This window comes from Drosophila tropicalis, unplaced genomic scaffold (genome assembly GCF_018151085.1).
Source record: "Drosophila tropicalis isolate 14030-0801.00 unplaced genomic scaffold, ASM1815108v1 contig_859, whole genome shotgun sequence".
In the NCBI taxonomy this organism is placed as follows: Eukaryota; Metazoa; Arthropoda; class Insecta; order Diptera; family Drosophilidae; genus Drosophila; species Drosophila tropicalis.
Genome location: NW_027173353.1, coordinates 9,815,102 through 9,835,284, shown reverse-complemented (window position 1 = coordinate 9,835,284; position 20,183 = coordinate 9,815,102). Strand labels below are relative to the sequence as shown.

The 20,183-nt window shown below is 38.5% G+C and overlaps 1 protein-coding gene across 4 annotated transcripts in view; it reads right to left on the bottom strand.

The window, feature by feature from the left end:
* Nucleotides 1-20,183, bottom strand: part of Ubx (Ultrabithorax) — an 88,936-nt gene that overhangs the window by 52,657 nt on the left and 16,096 nt on the right. For 3 of the 4 annotated variants that reach the window (XM_068297469.1, XM_068297470.1, XM_068297471.1), the window contains one exon: nucleotides 9,805-9,855. The exons of the other annotated variant lie outside the window; for it this stretch is intronic. In XM_068297469.1, the coding sequence (XP_068153570.1) occupies nucleotides 9,805-9,855 (51 nt within the window). The remainder of the gene's footprint in view (nucleotides 1-9,804; nucleotides 9,856-20,183) is intronic. 4 annotated transcript variants of the gene reach the window in all.

Genomic DNA, 20,183 nt, shown 5'->3' with positions numbered 1-20,183 from the left:
ATCCTCTTCAGTAGATAAAAATGTAATCCCAGGAGAAGAAGAATCCATATCTCAAAACTTACTTCATTACGGAATCGGACACAACAACAACCCAAACGAAACGGAGGACGGGCGAACGAATGAAGAAAGAATTATGGGCCATAATAAATCAGCGGCAAGTGACAGCAGATTTGATAAAAACGGAATGCGTGGAGCTGATAAAACAAAATGGGGAAAAATGTATAACTAACAGAAAACAAATAAAAAATACAACAACAACAACAACAAGCGATATAACATTTTAATAAAGACTCATAAATTGTTGCTAGCGACGGACAACAACAAAAGCGACAAAGCGACAGAGCGACAAAAACGACTTGGACGAGTTGGAAGAAGATGAGCGCTAAAAATAAATAAAACTATTAATCAGAAAAATGTTGCAGGCGAAGACAACGCCAAGAAATGGATGAAAAAAGGGGAAGAAAACGCAGAGTTTTCCTTCAGCCGCCCTCTTTTTATGTCGTGGTCGTGGAAAATGAACAGCGCCAGCATTACGGCCATAAACAATTTTTAAAACAACTCTTTTTTGCCAAGTTAGCGCGGGGAGCAGTCAAAGATTGAGAACTAGAGAGCTGGTGAGCTGGAGATGGAGTTGGAGCTTTGCCTTTGCCAATTGTGGCGCGGTTTTTCAACTGCTGCCAAGAAAAACCCACGACAGCAAGAAGAAGCAGCTGAAGACGGCAAAGAAGGAAAAGTGCAGCCAACAGCAACAGGAAAAGAGTCAAAGAAAAAACAAATGCACACACACACAAACAGAGACCATGGGAATGCACTGAGAGAGTGTGTGTGTGTGTGTGTGTGTCCAAGTGAACGAATGAGAAAGGGGGTGGGCGGTTTCTAGCCGACGGCAATAGGGCCGAAACGTAGAACGACATTGCCATAAGAAATCCCACTTGCGAATATTGTGTGCCAACGATAAACACTTCAGAGCGGCCATTAAAATCAGAGAGAGAGAGCGATTACTCTTGCAAACACACAACGAACGGCAGACAGAGTGAGAGAGAGAGAGCAAGTAAGCCAGAGAGAGACACCCGCTCACATTCAGTGAGAGCCAGCAGTCACACAAACAAAAGAGCGAGCGCTCTCGTGAGCGAGTGAATTGCCATTGCCGGCCATGAATGAACGTATGAGTGAAAGAGAGACCGCGACCAAATGAATAATGGCGGTGCCGCAAGACAAATAACCCAGCCTTTTCTTTGCTTTTGCTTTTGCCTTTGCCTTTGCTCTCCCGCTCTAGCATACGTTGCGGTGCGTGGCGTGTATATGCGCGCCTGCTTTGACTTATGGCAAATAAATCAGCCTGCAAGAGTAGCCGCTGTGCGTGTGTGTGTGAGTGTGGAGGGGAAATGTTGCCGCTGGTCGAGTACAAATTCCAGCACTTGCTCAAAAAAGGTTTGGTTTCTGCCGACGCAGGGACACACGGCGGCAGCGTTCTCTGTTTCTCTCTCCCTCACACACACACACACAATTGTAATTAACTCAAACTGTTTTGTTTATTGTTAAATAATTTTCGGATTTTGTTTGTGTCGTTGATTCTAGCAATGATTAACTTGTGTAAAACAACAATAATAATAATAATAATAATAGAAAGACATACACTTGCAGAAAATATGCATTACTTAAGGTTAATAATACTTGACGTTACACTCAAAGAAAACAGGGAACTTTACAACAAATACGTGTAAAATTTCTGAAAATTTCGGAAAATTTCTTAAATTTTACTTCATTTAGATTATTTGAATACTTTTGAATTCGAGTGCAAGTAAAAACTTTTGCAGGGTGACTTTTTCTTCGAGTGCATAAATATATTTGTTTGTAACTGTGTGAGTGGCACTTTTGTAAACAATTTTGATACGCATAAGCATTAAATTTATGATCAACAATAGCTCAATATTTTAGCTCATAAACAATTTTGAATTGTTTAAACGCGTAAAAAGTATTAAGCACGTCTCTTCACCCAGTGATTTATGTGCGACCCCGCCAAACAATACAATCCGTACAAACATATATATATTTGGATATATGTATCTGGACGACAGACTGTCTGTCTGTATAATGAATTGGTCGCGTTTCTTGACGGGCTTTCGGGCTTTATTGTTGTCACTTGTTTGGCTTTTGGTTTTAGGCTGAATTTGAATGTTTTTCGATATTGTATAATAAATAAACGTAATTTGCAACACACGCGACGCCGTGTCCAGTTCAGTGTCAGCTTCTTCTTGCTCGAATTGCGCATGTTCCATAAATTGTTGAAACTACTCAAAAGGCATGTTTTATGGTCGCAGGGTTGCACAAATTCATGGCACTTGCCGCGCTTTCTTTGCCTCCATGGCCAACATCACACAGAACGCACCGAGTAGGGAGGAAGGGAGGTGAATAATTGTTTTATTAACTTTTAAGCAGGACTTTCAACCAATCCATTTCGCATTCTCCAGATTATGGCGGAAGGCACAAAGGAAGCAAAGAGCCAGAAGACAGAATCAATAAAAATATTGGCGAACTATGCGAAGCGGCTCGAGCGCTCATCGATTTATTTATGTGCCAACGAAAAAGAACTCAAGAACCCGACACCAGAGAAACACACAGAGAAACAGAGACTGAGAGAGAGACAGAGAAGCTTGAGTGCTTTTTGCATAAGCTGCGCCCATAAACCACTCATTTATTGCCGCTTCATCATCAAGTCGCCGCTGCTGGAAACACTTCGCCACCGACAACGGAACATTCAAAATTTTATATGGGTCATTCCATTGGGAATATGGGCATGAGAATGGGAATTGAATGGCCCTGAAGCAGCTGTGCCGCTTAGATTCCGACTCAATTATATAATCAGCGGCGAGTTTTCGGTGTGTTTTCTTAAAGTTTTCATTCAAATTACAGTCGACACCTCATCAAAATGAATGTATCCACACCCGTTCAGTTGTGGCATGCATTGCATTTTAATTTTCAATTGATTGGCCTTCAATTGACTGTCTGTTTCTGTGAGAGGATATGTTTGTCGATTTTTTGTTTAACATTTTGTTTTCTTTAGCTACAACTGATCCCCATAAAGCTTCTTAATACACATTATGAGAGAGCGAGCCCTTTTTTAGTTCGTCCAACAGCCCATAGAGGGAGTTGATGTTGTCGAAAATTGAATGAGCAATGGCCAAGCCTTTGAGTTATTTTTGGGGTTTGTTCTTAACACGCAGACAACGTCATCGACCATTTTAATGGAGGGAAAAAGGGGACCGTTCGGTCTGGCAGGGGCAGCCGAAACATGCGTTTGCGTAGAGACGAAACAAATTTTTATTTCTTTATATGTATGTATGTACCTACAACAAGACGTGAATCATTTGAAATGAGATTACGAGTAGATTAAGACGTGATCTTTCCCATTAAAGTGGCTCTTTCGTGGAACTTAAGCACAAAGACCAAATGTGATTTCGATTTCCGTCTTGATGTTTGAGTGTGAGATTAGCTATTAGAAGTTTGTCGATATTTTCAACAAACGTGTCAAGTTTTTTTGTTTCTACCTAACTGTCTAAAGATCTGAGTATATTTAGAACTTAAACCGGAGAAGATTGTAAATTCTAATAGATTTTTCCATCTTTCTTTTAAAGATCTTTGCAAAATTTTAATTTATGTTTTCCATATGAAACTATTTTCGTAAGTTTTTAACAAAAGACCACCAATGAAATTTTAATTTTAATGACCTAAAGATATGTATTTATCGTGGTCAATGCCAAACAACATTCCATATATATTTTGGTGATAAATTCGTATCTTGCCCCCAAGGGAAATGCTTGAAAGTGCCCAAAATTCGACATGATTTAAGAGTTTCGAAATTAAATTTATCAGCAAATTAAATTGCAATATATAAAACATTTTAATTACTTGGACCTTAGGGAATTCAGCTGGTCGTATAATCGAAAATATATATTTGGCATTACCTTTTCTTCAGAGATTCTCTGTGGAACCGTCGGTAGATGATGGCCCACTTGGTGTCGTTTTTAGCCTCATGATTTTTGCAAGTGTACAATTTAGTGGGTGTGTGTGTGCAGCTGAAGGCACAATGATAAATGTGCAAAGGGAAAGAAAAAAAATAGAAATTGGGTGAATAAATAGCCCAGATTCCGTTGAACAGGCAAAACGCAAACGAACTCGGCGAATAAGAGAAAAGGCCAAAGCAAGCAAGGCAACTGGAAACAAACAATACTTCGCTGCCGACAGGACAAAACTGCTAAAAGCTGTGCGAAGAGCGCAAAGAAGGATAACAATAAAAACAACAAACAGTGCGGCCAAATGCCATTTATCAATGCCAAAGGAATTTTTTCGGCGTGGAAAGTTATACGAAAACGGAAAGACGATGCGTAAGACCAAAGTAAAATGCGAAAAACAGACAGAGAAAAGGAAGAAAGAGAGTCTAAGAGAGAGAGACTAAGGGAAAGTTAAGAAAGAAAATTTCATTTATTCTAACTATTCTCGGTCAATTATCAAAAGCAACGACCATATGTTGTATTTTTTCTTCTTCTTCTTATAATACTGAATCGAAATGGAATCGAATCGATATTCTTCTTCTCTCGCTTGCTAGCTGTTGTCCTTAACCGGTTCCGAAACCTTTGAAACATCTAAAAATCATATATGTACTAAATAAATAATTTGAAACATAATTCGCTTATGCTCCATCTCTTTCTTTCTCTCTTTTGTTCGCTCTGTTGCTTCCTTTGTCGCATGTGTGACAAGGATAACATGACTGATTATGTAAGCGAATGCAGTAAGGACTCGCACATTTGGGTCCTGTTTCTTTGCCTTCCCCCTCACCAAGCTCCCAGTTTGCCACAGCAGGTTGATTCCCATGTTTGTTTATGTGTGTATGTGTGTGTCTATGTGTGTATTGTTGTGCGTGTTTTTGAGAAAGTGGCACAATTTTTATTTTACGAACGTTTAATGTAATAAAGCCAGCCTTGAGCCCGACGGCAGAACGACGCAAGAGAAATGTATTGTCTGCGTTTAGCATTTTCTGTGATAAAGGGACGACCAGCATCAGCATCAGCAACGGGCATCAGCATCGGCATCAGCATTAGCATCAGCATTAGCAGGAACTGAAGTCGGAGCCGTAGCCGGTGCTGGAGCTGGATGCTCCACCACGCCCCCGTAACAAATCTGAGGTTGCCAACCTTGGCGTAAATTCTGAGAATGAGAAGAATGGAAAATGCGGGTGGCACTGGGCCATGGGCGATATGGGCCATGTGTGCGCGCGTAAGGTGGCCCAGAGCGCGGTCGAATGTTGGATGGTTGGATGGTTGGTTGGGGTTGGGGGGTCAGTGGGCATAAATCAAACCGAAAATTATACGCATTCATCTGCTGAGCTGGCAAAAGGAAAAATATCTGCCACATTGCTCCCGGCATTTGGTTGTTGTTGTTCCTTTCCTTTTTTTTTTTCCTGGGGGTTGGAGAGGACATTTTGGAAACAGAATGGAAGGAGAACTGTGTGTAGGTGGAGGCCAAGTACATTTTGGGGTAGATCTCTCTTCAGCAAATGGCGGAAAATATGGGTAACTGTGCAAAATTTAATGGCCTACAAAAATCAATAAAAGGACGCAAAATAGGCTGAGCGCCATTTAGAGTTCCGGGCATACAGGTAGATGCCATAAGAATCTGTATGTATGTATGTATGTATCTATAAGTATTTCTGACGTTTTTAATTGTGTGCCAATTCTCTTGAATCCGTTAAGATTCATTTGTGCGTATGAGAATATCTCAGGATTGAATCTTAATTAGTTTGTTAATGCTAAATTAAAGTGTTATGTTAATTTAAAGTCGTTCAACAACATTGTCAAGACAATAATTATATCGAATGTTCATTATGAGATGCGAAAAGTGAAAGAGAAATACCCGAGAGAAGTACCGAGAGAAGTATAAGTGGCGGACACGAATTTAAGACGTTTTTTTGTTTTTCTCGGCTCCTTAAAAACTTAATGAAAAAATTACTTCTGTAATTTGTTGATTATTGTGTTTAGATTATGAACTGTAAAAATGGTTTTCATAGCTTAATCCGTTTTTTTCACAGGTGCATTTGAACAAAGAGAAGTCCGTTTTTTGGGGGGCATTTACTTAAGACGTTTTTAAATATTAAAGATAACAGTTTGATTTCTTTTAAGAAGTTGTAGATCTAGCCAAATTAACGTAAACTGCATACCACAAATTTTTGATTTAGCCCCAACTTTCGATTTGGAGCCAATTAAAAATCTCATTTTTTGTATGGAAATTTTTGGTCCTTTGGGCAAGTCCATTTTACCTCACTAATTCATACTAAAGTACTTTTTTTCTTGAACTACGAATGAAAGTGTATTGAATTTACCGTCGAATGACATATCTTTCATTAAAATCGAATAAAAATTAGATTAGATGTATATATTGTACATAGATTGTTAAAAAAAACAACTGAAATATATTATATACCAAGCATTTGAATGTATTTACATTATAGTTTATAGTAAGATAGAAAAGATTTGATTTAATATATAAGTGTATCAAAGAATTGCATACAATGTGTGACAAATAAATAAGTACACTTTAGTTTACACTGCACCAAGCAGTAAGTGAATCTTACTAAGCTTAAGTAAACCATAGACAGAATGGAAAAACCATTTCAAATCGAAACATTGACACAATTTGCTAGTTAACAAAATAGAATATCATAAAACAAAGGGTGTGCCTATTAATATGAGACTTATTGTAAAAGAATTTGTAATCTAAAAGCAATACACTCGGCCTTTGAGTGATGATAACTGTATATAAAGTCAATATTAGTTAAATTTAATCCATTTCATGCCAAGCCAATTGAAAATACTAAAGTGATGATGATAGAACTAACTAAATATGTCTTAAACGCCAGCAGATGAATTTCTTCTAAGAAAGGGAGAATTAGAGACAGAGAGAACTGGTGGAGGAAGAGAATCATAATTAAATACCACCCACCCCCACATGTGTAAGTATTTTGAAATTGCAACATAGTCCAAAGTAAACTGGACTCCAATTAACTAATTTGCCAAGTCTCTCGTAGGGGCAATTAACATGGACATGGATTGAGGGCAACTGCAACAACATGTCACAGATAGTGGGAAAGTGCACAGTCACAATACACACACAGACACACACACACACACACACACAACAGTCGTAGATAATTCAACTTGTTGCAGTTTCATATAGTAATTCTCTATCTCACCTGCAAATGTCAAAAGTCAAATAAACTGATAATTTAAATGGAACAACAACGAGGCATACAAAATGAATGGCCCAGAGACAGTGAGGGGAGGAAGGTGAAACAGTTGCAGTTGTTTTGTAAGTTTCTAAATAATAGTCGCAATAACTGACAAATAGAGACAAAACAACATATGCTTCATTTTTTGGTTAACAATCTCGAAATCTTAACTATCTACTAATGCGCAAAGATATTTATCGTTTTTAGATACTTTTCGAAATGTATCTGCAGAGTTGTTTTTTGTTCTCTCAATTGTTGTTCAAGCATCTTTTCAATTAGCCTTTGGTTTTTTATTTATCCGCAAAGTGGCGCCAAAGTTTATCAACAATTCAACAAATTAAGATACTTTATTGCACATTATTATGCTGTTTATTGTTGGATTGTGGCCCATTTGCTTTGGGCGCCCAGACGTCGATCGTCGGAATATTTGTTTCATTCATATGTTTCTTTACAAATAGGCCCCCCCCCCATTCGAGTACTTTACAATATCTTTATCTATATAAGTGGGTGTGTGTGTGTGTGAACATATGGCCTCAGTGCAAAATTGAATAATGATCAAAGTGAGCACCAAAAAACAAATGATTTATTATAGAGGAAAGGTATTCTCTGCCTTCGCAGAGAAGGACAAAACATTCAATTCTATTAGCTTTGTCCCCACACGAGCCTTGCGATTGGTGGAAATTTATAAACAGGGGGAGGAAAAACCGCATTTATACATTTTCTTTATTAATTTTCTAATGGATTTTACGTTCCTAGACAAGGAACATTTGAAGATTTCAACAATTCAGATAAAAATTTATGCGTACATCTTTTGCTGATGGCAATAGCTGGATGGTGGGGAGGTGGGGAGGGGGAAATGGTGCGGTTGACTTGGCTAAATGGATACGGAGGCGGATACGGATATAGATAGATGGCTGTTCTTCTGTCTGCGACAGGCTGGTCCTTTTTTTATAGACACAAGAATTGATTACGATTGGCAGCAAGTGGCATTTAGTGAAGGAAGTTGGTTTATGTGTGTTGGTAATTTATGCGATTGTATAAATTGACAATAAACATACATACATACATACACAAACACAAACACAAACTAAATATATACATATATGTATGTAGGAAAATGCAAAATTTGCTATTTTTGTTTGGCAATACAAAACACTCAACAAAGAGAAAGAGAGAGAGAGAGATGGACCTAGGGGGGTGGAATTTCAGAAGGGGTAAAAAAAGGATCTGTCAAGTGTATCTGCTTAACACACATCCTCGAAATCAAAATGAACAACATTACAATTGTGTTTTAATAATAATGTATGTTTTAGTGGCTGACTAAATTAATGGAATGACAAAAACAAAAACAAAATGAAAATTCTATTTAATTGTCACTCTATGTGTGTGTGACTGTGTGTGTGTGTGTGTGTGTGCGGCAACTACTGTGGCGTGTTTTAAAGCGATTCTTGTGAAATGCAACATGCTGAAAAATTGCTAACAAAATGATACGCTTTGTTACCAAATCGTTGGCCATAGCGACTTTTCTCACTGGGCTTGCACTCTCTTTGCGTGCCAAATGATACTTGCCACTTGTGGCAGCAACAGCCATCACCTTCATCTTGTGGGTGGCTTTAATTGTTCCAACCAAAAGAAAACTCTAACCAAAAGACCCAATCGTCTGTGTGTGTGTGTTGTGTGTCTATGTGTGTGTGTATTTTGTTGGCTCATTGCACCGAGTTGACAAACTGAATAATTGCCAATTATTTGGTAAAGTTTATGAGCTGATAATTTCATATATTATATTGTTTAATTTATATTGCAACACCTTCTCCTCCGACTTCTCGACTTCTCGTTGCAGTCGTCATGTGTGGCAAGCACAAACAAAATTTATGTACACAAATTTGGAAATTTTCTCTTTAGGGCACATGCACATGCTAAACAGAATCGGGGGAGTATATATGTATGTATATATAGATAGATAGGAGGAAGTAGGAATATGCACACAACATTTACGATTTATTGGAATTTGAATTTTAAGCTTTTACCTCGGACTCTTGGGGGCTGGCGCTCCTTTGACTGACACAAAATGAAGAGCAAGAGAGGGCAATGATGATGATGATGATGATGGGGATGAGGATGACACACAAAAAAGCAAAACAACAACAAAAAATTCAAAAAAAGCTTTCTCGGATTGATCGATTGGTTGAATGAGTTTTGTGTTTGGACTTGGATTACTGATAAGTTGGGCTAGTTGGAACTGGAATCTAGTGAGTTGATGTTGTCTTTGGAGTTGGTTGTATTGGGATGCGGATATTCGGCAATGTTTTTTTAAGGGAGCATAAATGATAAATGGACATTGCAACTTATATATAAATATATTCAAATCAAAAATCATAATATTCTTCAAAATTCAATCATAATCATAAGTTTTACCAAAAAAGGGAGAAAAATAAATATCAAAATCAAAATGGAAAATGTGAAAAACTATAATCTAAAAATTACACAAAAATTAGACAAAAGAAATAACAATTTGCACTTACCTAGCCAGTCTGGTAGAAGAGAGCCCGCAAGAGATTCGGAGTATCTCTTACCTGAAAGGTAAATAGAAATAACAAAATGTGATTAATTCAAAATTGTATAATACCAAATACTGCCTGAATTCATTGCGAAGCAAATAAAAAGGAACAAAAGGATAAACAAAACAAAATAAAAGCAGAACAGAGAAGACATATTAAAAGATATTGCTTCAGTTCGCATTTGGTTAAACAATTATGGCAAATAAAGTTAAGTAAAAGTATTATTAAGATATAATATAGAAAGAGATTATTTAAAATCATAAACACACACAAAAAAATGGCAACAAAAAAGCAAAGCGAAATTAAAATACCAAAGAAGCTAACCTCGGCTATGCCGAAGTTTATATACCCTTGTAGTCCTTGGCAATAATATTTTTATCTCAATTCATCAATACACAAACAAAACATTATTACTCTTCATACTACAATTTGTTCATCTTCTTCCCTCATTACCTAAGCAAAGCACGGCACGCATACACATATAGTTCATGTAGCGTTGCGTCTGTGTGTGTGTTGAACCGATTTAAATTGACTGTAACTTGTATTCTATGTATCCGATCGGATGGAAATTTTGGAATCTGAGTTTTTATATCTAATACTATCTTAGTGGTAAATTTCATGGGGATACTCCAATTTTCATGAAAATGTTTCTTCTAGAGCTATATGATTTAGTCGTCCGATCCTTACAATTTTCATACTTTAGCTGCTTCGCGATATAAGTAGCTCAAATACCAAGTTTCATATCGATAGCTCTAAAGATGGCGGCGTGAAGTTGATATGCACAGACGGACGGACGGACAGAGGGATGGACGGACAGAGGGAAGGATGGACGGACAGACGGACATGGCTATATCGACTCAGCTTCTCATGCTGATCAAGAATATACATACTTTATAGGGTCGGAAACGTCTCCTTCTGTGCGTTACAAACATCTGACCAATTTTCTAATACCCTCTGCAAGGGTATCAAAATGGCAACAAAAAAAGCAAAGCGAAATTAAAAAACGAAATGTTTATATGTTATATAATATATTTGAAAAATTTCCACTTTTTAAAGAAAATAAAAAGTTTTCCTCTTTGTTGTGTGTTGTTTTGTTTAGTATCCAACCTTTGCTTTTCTTAAGAACTGGCACTATAAAAAGCACATGACTCCCACGAAAAGAATAGCTAACTTTTTCATAAATTTGCTCAACTTTTGCGTAGATATATATATATATCGTTTATATGCATGTAAATATGGCAGGTAAATCGTAATTTAAAGCTTTACCGCCCCCCCCCCTCCAAATCCCTCCTCGAAGGCAACCCAGACGAGGAGCAATCTCTCTTGTTCTCCCGTTGCGTCTTGTCTCTAATGCTAATCTAATAACTTTAGCTGTCTAGAATTTATTTGTTTAACAGCAGCGCACAAAATTATGCACAGGGCCCCACCGACTCTGATATCCTTGTATCCTAATCCCAGACGCAAGAAGGAGCTCAAGCCAGTCCTGGAGCCGGAAAGACGTTGATGCGCGTCAGGTGTGCGCATTAAAAAAGAACTTCCCGCTCCATCTTTCCCTACTTCATACCCCCCCACATTACCTAGTAAATTTCATCTAAAGTTTTAAATAATCGAAAACGACACCGAGGCACTTGGCGAAAAATTGAAGCATGTAAAATTTGCATAAATAAGAACTAAATGCAACTTGACGCAACTTGGAAAATGTTGCAGCATATGATGTATTGCGTTAGATAAAGTGGCCTTCCCCTTGGACCCACAACCCAATAGACGGTTAGAATTGTGCTTTCTACTTGGCCAATTGATCTTTATTCTATTCATTTTGAAGTCTTTTCGATTCTTTGATTTTGAATGAAATTTATGAATTTTGATTAAGTCTGTTCAGCATCTTTCATGCAACTCCATTTGGCAACGGCAACTCTCAATTGCTGCCCATGTTGGCGTCAAAAATGGGCGTTACGTGCTTGGCACACAAAGCCAACAACAGCAACAACAACAACATACGAGTCTCTGCTAAAAAATGACAAGTTCTGCCAGTTGGTCTTGTTGTCGCTTTCATTTTTTAACACAGATACCCTAATTTTGGTGTATATTAGGGTATTTTCAGTTTGTATATGGGAAAACAAGACTTGATTAACATTAAAAGTAAAGTAGATTCAGCTATAATTTCTTTATATTTCTGTTGGACTTCTTGTTGAATAGAGAAGCAGTTAAAGTATAGTAAAGGTTTAGTATAAGAATGCATGGAAATATATCTATTAACTCTCTGACATCTCTTTAGAATCGACTGCTAAAACTAGTTGAGAATTATAAACTAATGAAGAAGGAATGGAAAAACGTAGTTTACTAAGATATCTTTACCAAATTTCTCATATTTTTTTGAAGGGTATCCTGCGATCGACTCTTTGAACTTTATGTAGGGAAACTTTTGTTCATTTTTTTGTTGTCGCTGTCGCCGTCGCCGAGCCAATGCAGGCGCTGCGCTTTTGCATGCAAATAAATCAGAGGCGCCCCATCATATGTCGCATTTGAATGAGTAGACGGGTGAGTGAGAGGCGGGTGGGTGGTGGTTGGGTGGTACGTCTCTTTGGGGTTTCATTCTGAAAAGCTGCAGTGCGCAAAAACATATCTCACACTATTTGTCATGCTTTTAGATACTTTTATTTTAAAATAAATTGCAAACTCTTTGGCTTTCGCTGCACTCCTCAGTGATATTTTATAATGAAAATCCTTTGCTCCCTCCCCATGTGAGTGTGTGTGTGTGTGTGCGTTCGTTTTTGTGTTGCAATTGCAGAATTTTCACATTTAGGAGAAAATTTATGGCACAACATTTGGGATTTTCGATAATGGAAAATGCAAGCATCAATGGCAAATGCAAGCCAATACATAAATTTGTTAAATTGACTAATTCTAGACAGTTAAAGGGGTTGGAGATGAGCCTTCTGCTTGGCCGGTTAATAAAATTAGCTAAATTTACGTCTACACAAATTGCCATTGGCCATTATTAGCACGAACTGGTCACTGCATCCCTTAGCCAGTTAGCCCTCTGCAGAGGGAAGGCCAATCCATTCCAACAACTCGTTTTTGTTTCTCTTCTCTTTTTTTCGTTCGTTCGTTCTGTGTTGCCAAGCGTGAAGTAAAGTCCCTTTGTTGGATTTATTATTTTTACAAGATAAATGCAACATTTTACATTGAAATTTACGGGCATGTGGCGTAAAAGCTCCAACAACAGCAGCAACAACAATGACAAAGTCAAGAGTCACTGCACAGTGGGTTGAAACACAGGATTCTTTTCTTTAAAATCACAAGGGATTCCTCATTTTCTTTTATCTTTCAATGACAACAAAGACTCTGGGAAAAGTTAGTGATTACAGGAGCCATATGACATATGCTCCTCGAACTTGTTGGTAAGAAATTGCCAATTGTTTTTCACACTGTAGCTGCTATTTGGCCATTTCCGATAAAAGACATTTAAACAAATGAAAATCCTTTAAACAAGGATAACACAGAGAGGCAGAGAGGCAGAAAGAGAGAGAGAAAGATAGGTGGACCGAACAGACCAATTCGATGCCGAGTTAACCCCATAACCTCCGATCCCGATGGCCATTTCTTCCTTCCTTCCGCACTTCCTTTTTCGCAAACCTCCCACCAACCCCCCGTCGAATTCACTTGAGTGTGTAATTGTGTATTTATTTGCGTTATTTGACAAAATATCAACAAGCACAATCAATCCTCGACAGTCAGTAGTCGCACAGTCGCAGGCAGGCAGGGTGTCCATCCCCCAATGTTCCCCATGCTCTGATTCCCCTCTCCTATCCCCCCTCTTACCCTTTACTCCTACATACATACATATACTGGCATCCAACTGGAAATTGCAAATGCTGCCATATGTCTGCCAGAGTTTGCCAGCAGAGAAATCCATTTAAATTAAAGCTGAGCTGCATTCGAAAAGGCATAAATATCTGTTGTGAGAGAGTGTGTGTGTGTGTGTGTGTGTGTGTGTTAGGCGGTGGTTGTTCAAAAGAGGCGAGACATCGGTGGGCGATGGTTTTTGGGTGCGTTTCGAAACTTTCAATTTGAACTGAATTCAAATTTAGTTCGCCATGGAAAAAGGAAAAAAAATGTTTCTTCTTTCTTTTCGTCCTCTTCTTTCCCATTTTCTTGCTGTTGTTGCCTCTGAACTTTGGCTCAATTTTCGCACAAATTTACAGACTGCAAGGGCTTCGACTTTGGCTATGGCATAAATAGGGACTGTGTGAGTGTGTGAGTGGGCGGGGGAGAGCTTGAAGGGAGAAACACACAATTGTATCTTATGCAAATTTACGTAAATTAAACAAAATCTTTGGAAACAGAAAAATAAGTTTCGAATTTATATGCGAAACTTGTGTATCGAAAGTAAAGTTATTAGACTTTGACTTTCGGGCCATAGACACATTCAGGACACATTCCGGGGCCTGGGTCCTGCGAGTAATCGAACAGCAGTTGCTGACACATCGAGTATCCCTATGCATAGCTCTCTCTCTCTCTTTCTCTCTCTTGTGTGTGTGTGTGGACAATGCGACAAAGACTTATGGTTTCAGAGCTGGAATTAGAAGCTTTCTGCCTGCATTTACAGTGAACTGCATTTGTTATTGCTGTTGTTGTTGTTGTTGCTAGATGTAGCTGCTGGTACATTTGTCGTCCTTGTTACTGCTGCTGCTGCTGCTGCTCCTGTTGTCCCCCTTTGCAAAAATATATTGCAAATAATTCTCAATATATCGTAAAATGTCTGTTGGTAGTACACAGTAAATATGCAAAGCTCGTTTAGCGGTGAAAACATCCTTACACACACACACACACCCACACACACACACACACACTCAAATTTAAACTAAAGTCTGCCAAGGCATTGGCCTATGAATAAAGTGCAAATTTAGCTTAGCCGAAATTCTAAATTGTTCCCATTTTATAAAATAGTTTTTTTTACTAAATTATAGGATTATATTTGTTTATAGGTTCATTACATAAAACATATAAAATAATAGTGAAGATTTATTAGGATCACTTTCTATACCATACACCCATAGGGTGATATGGTATCTAAAAGTCGCCAAAATGTATGTAACAAGCTTCTCCGACCCTATAAAGTATATACATTCTTGATCAGGATCAACAGCTGAGTCGATCTAGCCATGTCCGTCTGTATAAACACGCAGATCTCGGAGGCTATAAAAGCTAGAGCCACCAAATTTAGTATGTATACTGGTGTAGTATGTAAATGTAAAGAGTTAATTGGAACTTTGGCCACGCCCCCTTACGCCCCCAGGAATCACATAAAACTGTTTTTCTTAAAAAGTATAACAGCTAGAGACATCAAATTTGGTTTATATACTCGTTTAGTTAGCGCGCAGAAACTAATTGTTTAAGCTTTTTGTCACGCCCACTTCCGCCCCCAGAATTTACATAAAACTGATTTCCTTAAAAACTATGATAGCCACCGATATTAAATTTGGTATGTAGACTAGCTTAATAGACGCGCAGATATTGGCTATTTAAAAATTTTGCCACGCCCACTTCCGCCCCCGTGATTTACATAAAACTGATTTAATGAAAAACTAACAAAGCTAAAGTCACCAAATTTAGTATGTACACTGGCTTGGTATGCGCGCAGAGTATATATATTTTCATATTTTGCCACGCCCACTTTCGCCTCCATAAGTCGAGTCGAATTACTTACTTAATTTTAAGTTTAAATTTAATGATTTGATGATTTGTTTAAGAATAGCAAAATTTTGAATAATTTTACATAATTAATCAATTCCTAAAGGCTTTTAAGATTAAACTCCAAGGACTAATGTGGTAATGGAGAGATCGTCTTGACTAACAATAAGATTCGGAAGACGACATTTTCTGAGTTATTTTTGTGTTTCAAAAACTGTTTCTAAATAATATAATAATTGGTAATTGATTTGGTTTATGTGAGCACTTAAAAGAAGTTTAAAGAATAGATTATTTTTAGGCCGATATTTATAGCCTAAGCAAGAAAGAACAATTCGTCTATAATTTAACAATAACAAATAAATTAATTTATCTACATATATCAGCAAATCTTTTTAATGTACTGAAGTAATCCTTTACTTAAAGTAATTTTAGAAATTCAAATTGCAATTACTCAAACTATTTGAAAATATTTTCATATTTTAATAATGTAAAATTTTGAGAACTCTTTGAATATTTAATGAACTCTTGCTTCAACTTTAACCTGTATTCCACCCAGATACACACTCACACACACACACACAAGTACATTGACCAAATCTAATGAAACATATGGCAAAAGGAATTGGTATGCTAGGAATACATTTGATGACGTTGGGTCGCACACTTTGACAGTTAATTTTGCAATTGTATTTCAATAACAATAAATTTGCACGTACAACATAAACTACCATTGTGTGTGTGTGTGTATATGTATGTGTGTGGGTTTGGAATCCCTAAAACTACATACATTTGCCCTGCAGTCATGATAAACCCCAACTAACTAAACGCATTTGCTGCATACGCATACAAATATCGAATCTAATTAAATTTTAGCTGCAGTGTACACACACACACACACACAACAACAACAATTGCACTCTCTCTGCATACACATTGATCAATTAACAGACAATATTTTCATTTGCCAATGGGTTAATTTATAAGCAAATCAACGGCGATGCATTAACTCGCCCACTCTGGGGGTGGATCCTAGGGGGGAAAGTAGGCGAAAGATGTCCATGTCCATGGCATTTGTGTGGCTCGGTTCCTTCTCAATAAAGGCGAGTACGTGCAACCGCAATGGAAAACGGAAACGAGACCGGGCAACCGAACCATATTGTTAATGGTGCAAAATCTGGAGGGCAAACACGCGACAACAATGTGCCGCATGGCCGACAGGTGCTTCTGCTGCTGCAATGGCCGACTGTCTGAAAAGGACTCACCCTCATCCTTACCCCTAAAGTGAGCTCAACAGAGGGAGGATTGCATACACACACACACACTCAGCTATCTCTATCTCACTCATTCGCTTGTGCAACTGTTTCATTCCACTTTTTGGAATCAGAATCCTCTGACATTGTTGTTTCTGTCTCTCTGTTGGTTTGTTTGGGTGTGTGCTGGCATTCCCTGCCATTCCATTCCCACTCGAGGAATGCCAAAAGTGCATTGTGGTGTGTGTGTGTGTGTGTGTGTGCTTGTCATTGTATTTGGCCTGCAATTGTTTTCAAAGAAGTCCCCGAACCGTGTGCTAAATGTCAAGTTCAAATGCCAAAGTTCTTAAAATAAAACGATGCTCGTTTTCGACTTGTTTTTTGGGGGAAAGTCTGTGCCCCCTCTCACTCTGCTGCTTCTATTTTGTTTGTTGTTGTTCTCTGCTGTTCCATTAACTTTATGATCTGTGAATTTGTTGCCAATTTGCAATTATTTAACTGCAAACGTTTAGTTAATTTGGCAATTGCGAAAGTTTCACTACACCTAAAACGTAATCTCCACCTGTGATTAGCTCTTTAAGAAATAAATAATTAATGCTAAGCATATAATACTTGAATATCCAGCTACAAATACATTAATTCCCTTTTGTGTCTGTCTCAGTTTCCCCTATTCTGCTTGGGCGCGCGTGTTAAGCTTCACTTGAATGTGATTTATGTGATCCGCTTCAAATTTATTGCCTCAAGTTTTGTTTGCTTACTACACAGATATGCATATATACATACATACACACTCACACAGTTGAGTGCTGCAATTGTTGGCAGCAGTTTTTGGCCAATTGACATGGAAATAGAAAACAGGAACATTGCCTTCTAGTTAGGTATGTTATTTTCTGGGTCTTTTGACCTGTTTTTCGCAAAAGATTATTTTTAAGCTTAAATTGACACTGATATTTGTTTAATCTTAATCGCAAAACATTCTCTGTTTGAAATGTCAACTTTTAAACATATTACTTAGTTCTAGTTGGCGCCAAATGAACCACCTACTGACCATTTGGTGAAAGCTACGTGTTTAGAATGCCGAATGCCAACTTGGACTTGGCTAGATCTGGACAGTCCATGCAGGCCCGACTAGGTTTTCGACTTAATAAAGTTATGAAATTGTTTGGCGTACTCGTTAAGTGACATTTGTGTGACAGACAGGCGCGTGCATCCGTGAGTCCGTTTTCCTGTGTACAGGGACAGGCTAGAAATTGCTCGGGAAACCTTTTGCAATTTCGCTGATCGTTCTCAATTAATCAACGATCTTTTTTAATGTTCACGCCTCGTGCAAATGATTTCAATATGAAGGTCAAGTTATTTGTTTGCAGGGCTCCCACATCGAAATGGTTAACAATTTGTTGTGACATGTGTAAGCGGGAGGCGGGGAGAGGAAACAACAACAGCAACAACTCATTAACCCATGCTGAACTTTGCAGACAGACAGAACGAGAAACATGCAACGACAACATCTGTAAGCCGCTCCAGAAACGAGCAACAAAAAGAGGCAACCAACTGACAGCTACAAAATTGAGTTAGTTAACAGTTTTATACCCAGACGCGAAGATTTTGCGTGCTTATATGTGCGAGGAATGCAAACTCCCAGTCACAGTAACAGACAGAAAGACAGACAGACAGACAGAGAGGCACAATCCCAAGATGCAACTGAAGACGGTCGTCGTCGTAGTCATCGTTCGGACCGTCAACAGGGTAGATAACACCCAAGTTCCAAGTTATTTTTTTAGGTCCGCAACAAAAGCCAGGCCAAAACCAAGTGACACTCACAAAATCTGACAGAGCCAGCAGCGGCAGCACAAGCTTCGGATCGCAGCCGTTTTGCTTTATTATACATAGACTCCTCGAATGCAGGAAGAAGGAGCTCGTGCGCAGGCGCACCAAGTGACATATGAAAACGAAACGAAAATGACAGCGGCAAGTGACACACACGTTGGCAACAGTGGAAGGCAGTGAGCCTGCTGCTGCTGCTGCTGACCATTGTAATTTCATTTGTAATTAGCTGAACGCATTTGCGAGGAGGGCACCCGGCAACAGACTGGACAACCAAAGAGACGCGAATTTCGCCAGGGTGAGTGTCGCATGGCACAGTGGGTCGCATACGGCTGCAAAGTGGAGACAGTGCCAAAAAAAAAAAAACGTAATTGTTGTTGTTGTTGTTGTTAGACTGTTTGGTTTGGTTGGTGCGACATTTTGCTGCGCTGTATGCCATATTTTATTTCCATTGCCAAAAGTGTCATGTTACAGAGATTTATGTGCGCTGTCACGACGGATGGACGGACTGACGACGATGTTGCCTTTTGAGCCATGTTGTTGTTGCTCTCACTCACACTCACACGCACACTCACTCTTTCACCAAGCAAGTATGTGTGTGTGTGTCGCGTTCACGCCCAAAAATTTTGGTCATGTTTTGTATGTTTGTGACGTATGAATACAGTAAAATTTTGTTAAATAAAAAAATGCTTGCAACCAATTCAACTCAGAGAGATAAACTCCAGCTCGAGAATGCCTTCGACTTTGACCAGTTATCAGGTTCAGTTCAGTGATTTATGGCTGAACAATTTCATTGGAAAGCATTCTAACCGCAATACCTTCGCTCCCTCACACACCTTACTCTATACCTGTTCTAACGTTACGTTTGATATGAGAGAGTTCCACTTTCTTTTTCTTACACTTCATTTCTACTCTCAGACCTGGGCGCCAGAGGGCACTGTTTGGGTTGCTCAGGTGTCAATACATTCACATCCAGCAGCAGCCGCAAAGGCGACAATGTCTCCCCAACTCCAACGCCATGCCTCAGCCCCTATCCCTTTGGCCAGACTCGCTCTCAAAGAGCCAACTGACAATGACATATTTGGCTAGCACTTTCATCGCACGTCCATGTTAATATGCTCAAGATTTATTGCCCCTGGGTGACAAAGGAAATGGCATTGGTTCTCAGTTGCTGTTGCTGAGTTTCTGTTGTTGTTGTAGTTGTAGTTACCTCTTATGTGGGCACCATTTTCTACTTGCACCAGTGGAAAGTTGCATAATTTTTATGGCCACTCGTTAATAGATTATCAATGGTGATTACACGGTGGTGGGTCTTCCATTCAATTTATGGAAAACAAAAGGCAGAAAGTCATTTGGAGACTGTCATGAAACGTTCTTGGAAAAGTAGTTAAACCAATTCTTATTGATAATGAAACTGATTGTTCACATTTGGATACTAGGGAACTTATAGAAGATCAACAAACCTACTAGAATTTAAAGATGTGAAAGAGTTATATTATCCTTGATCTTGTAGGTCATAAATAATCGTAACATTTTTAGAAGATTCTTTTAGATTGGTAAGAATATTGTTTTACG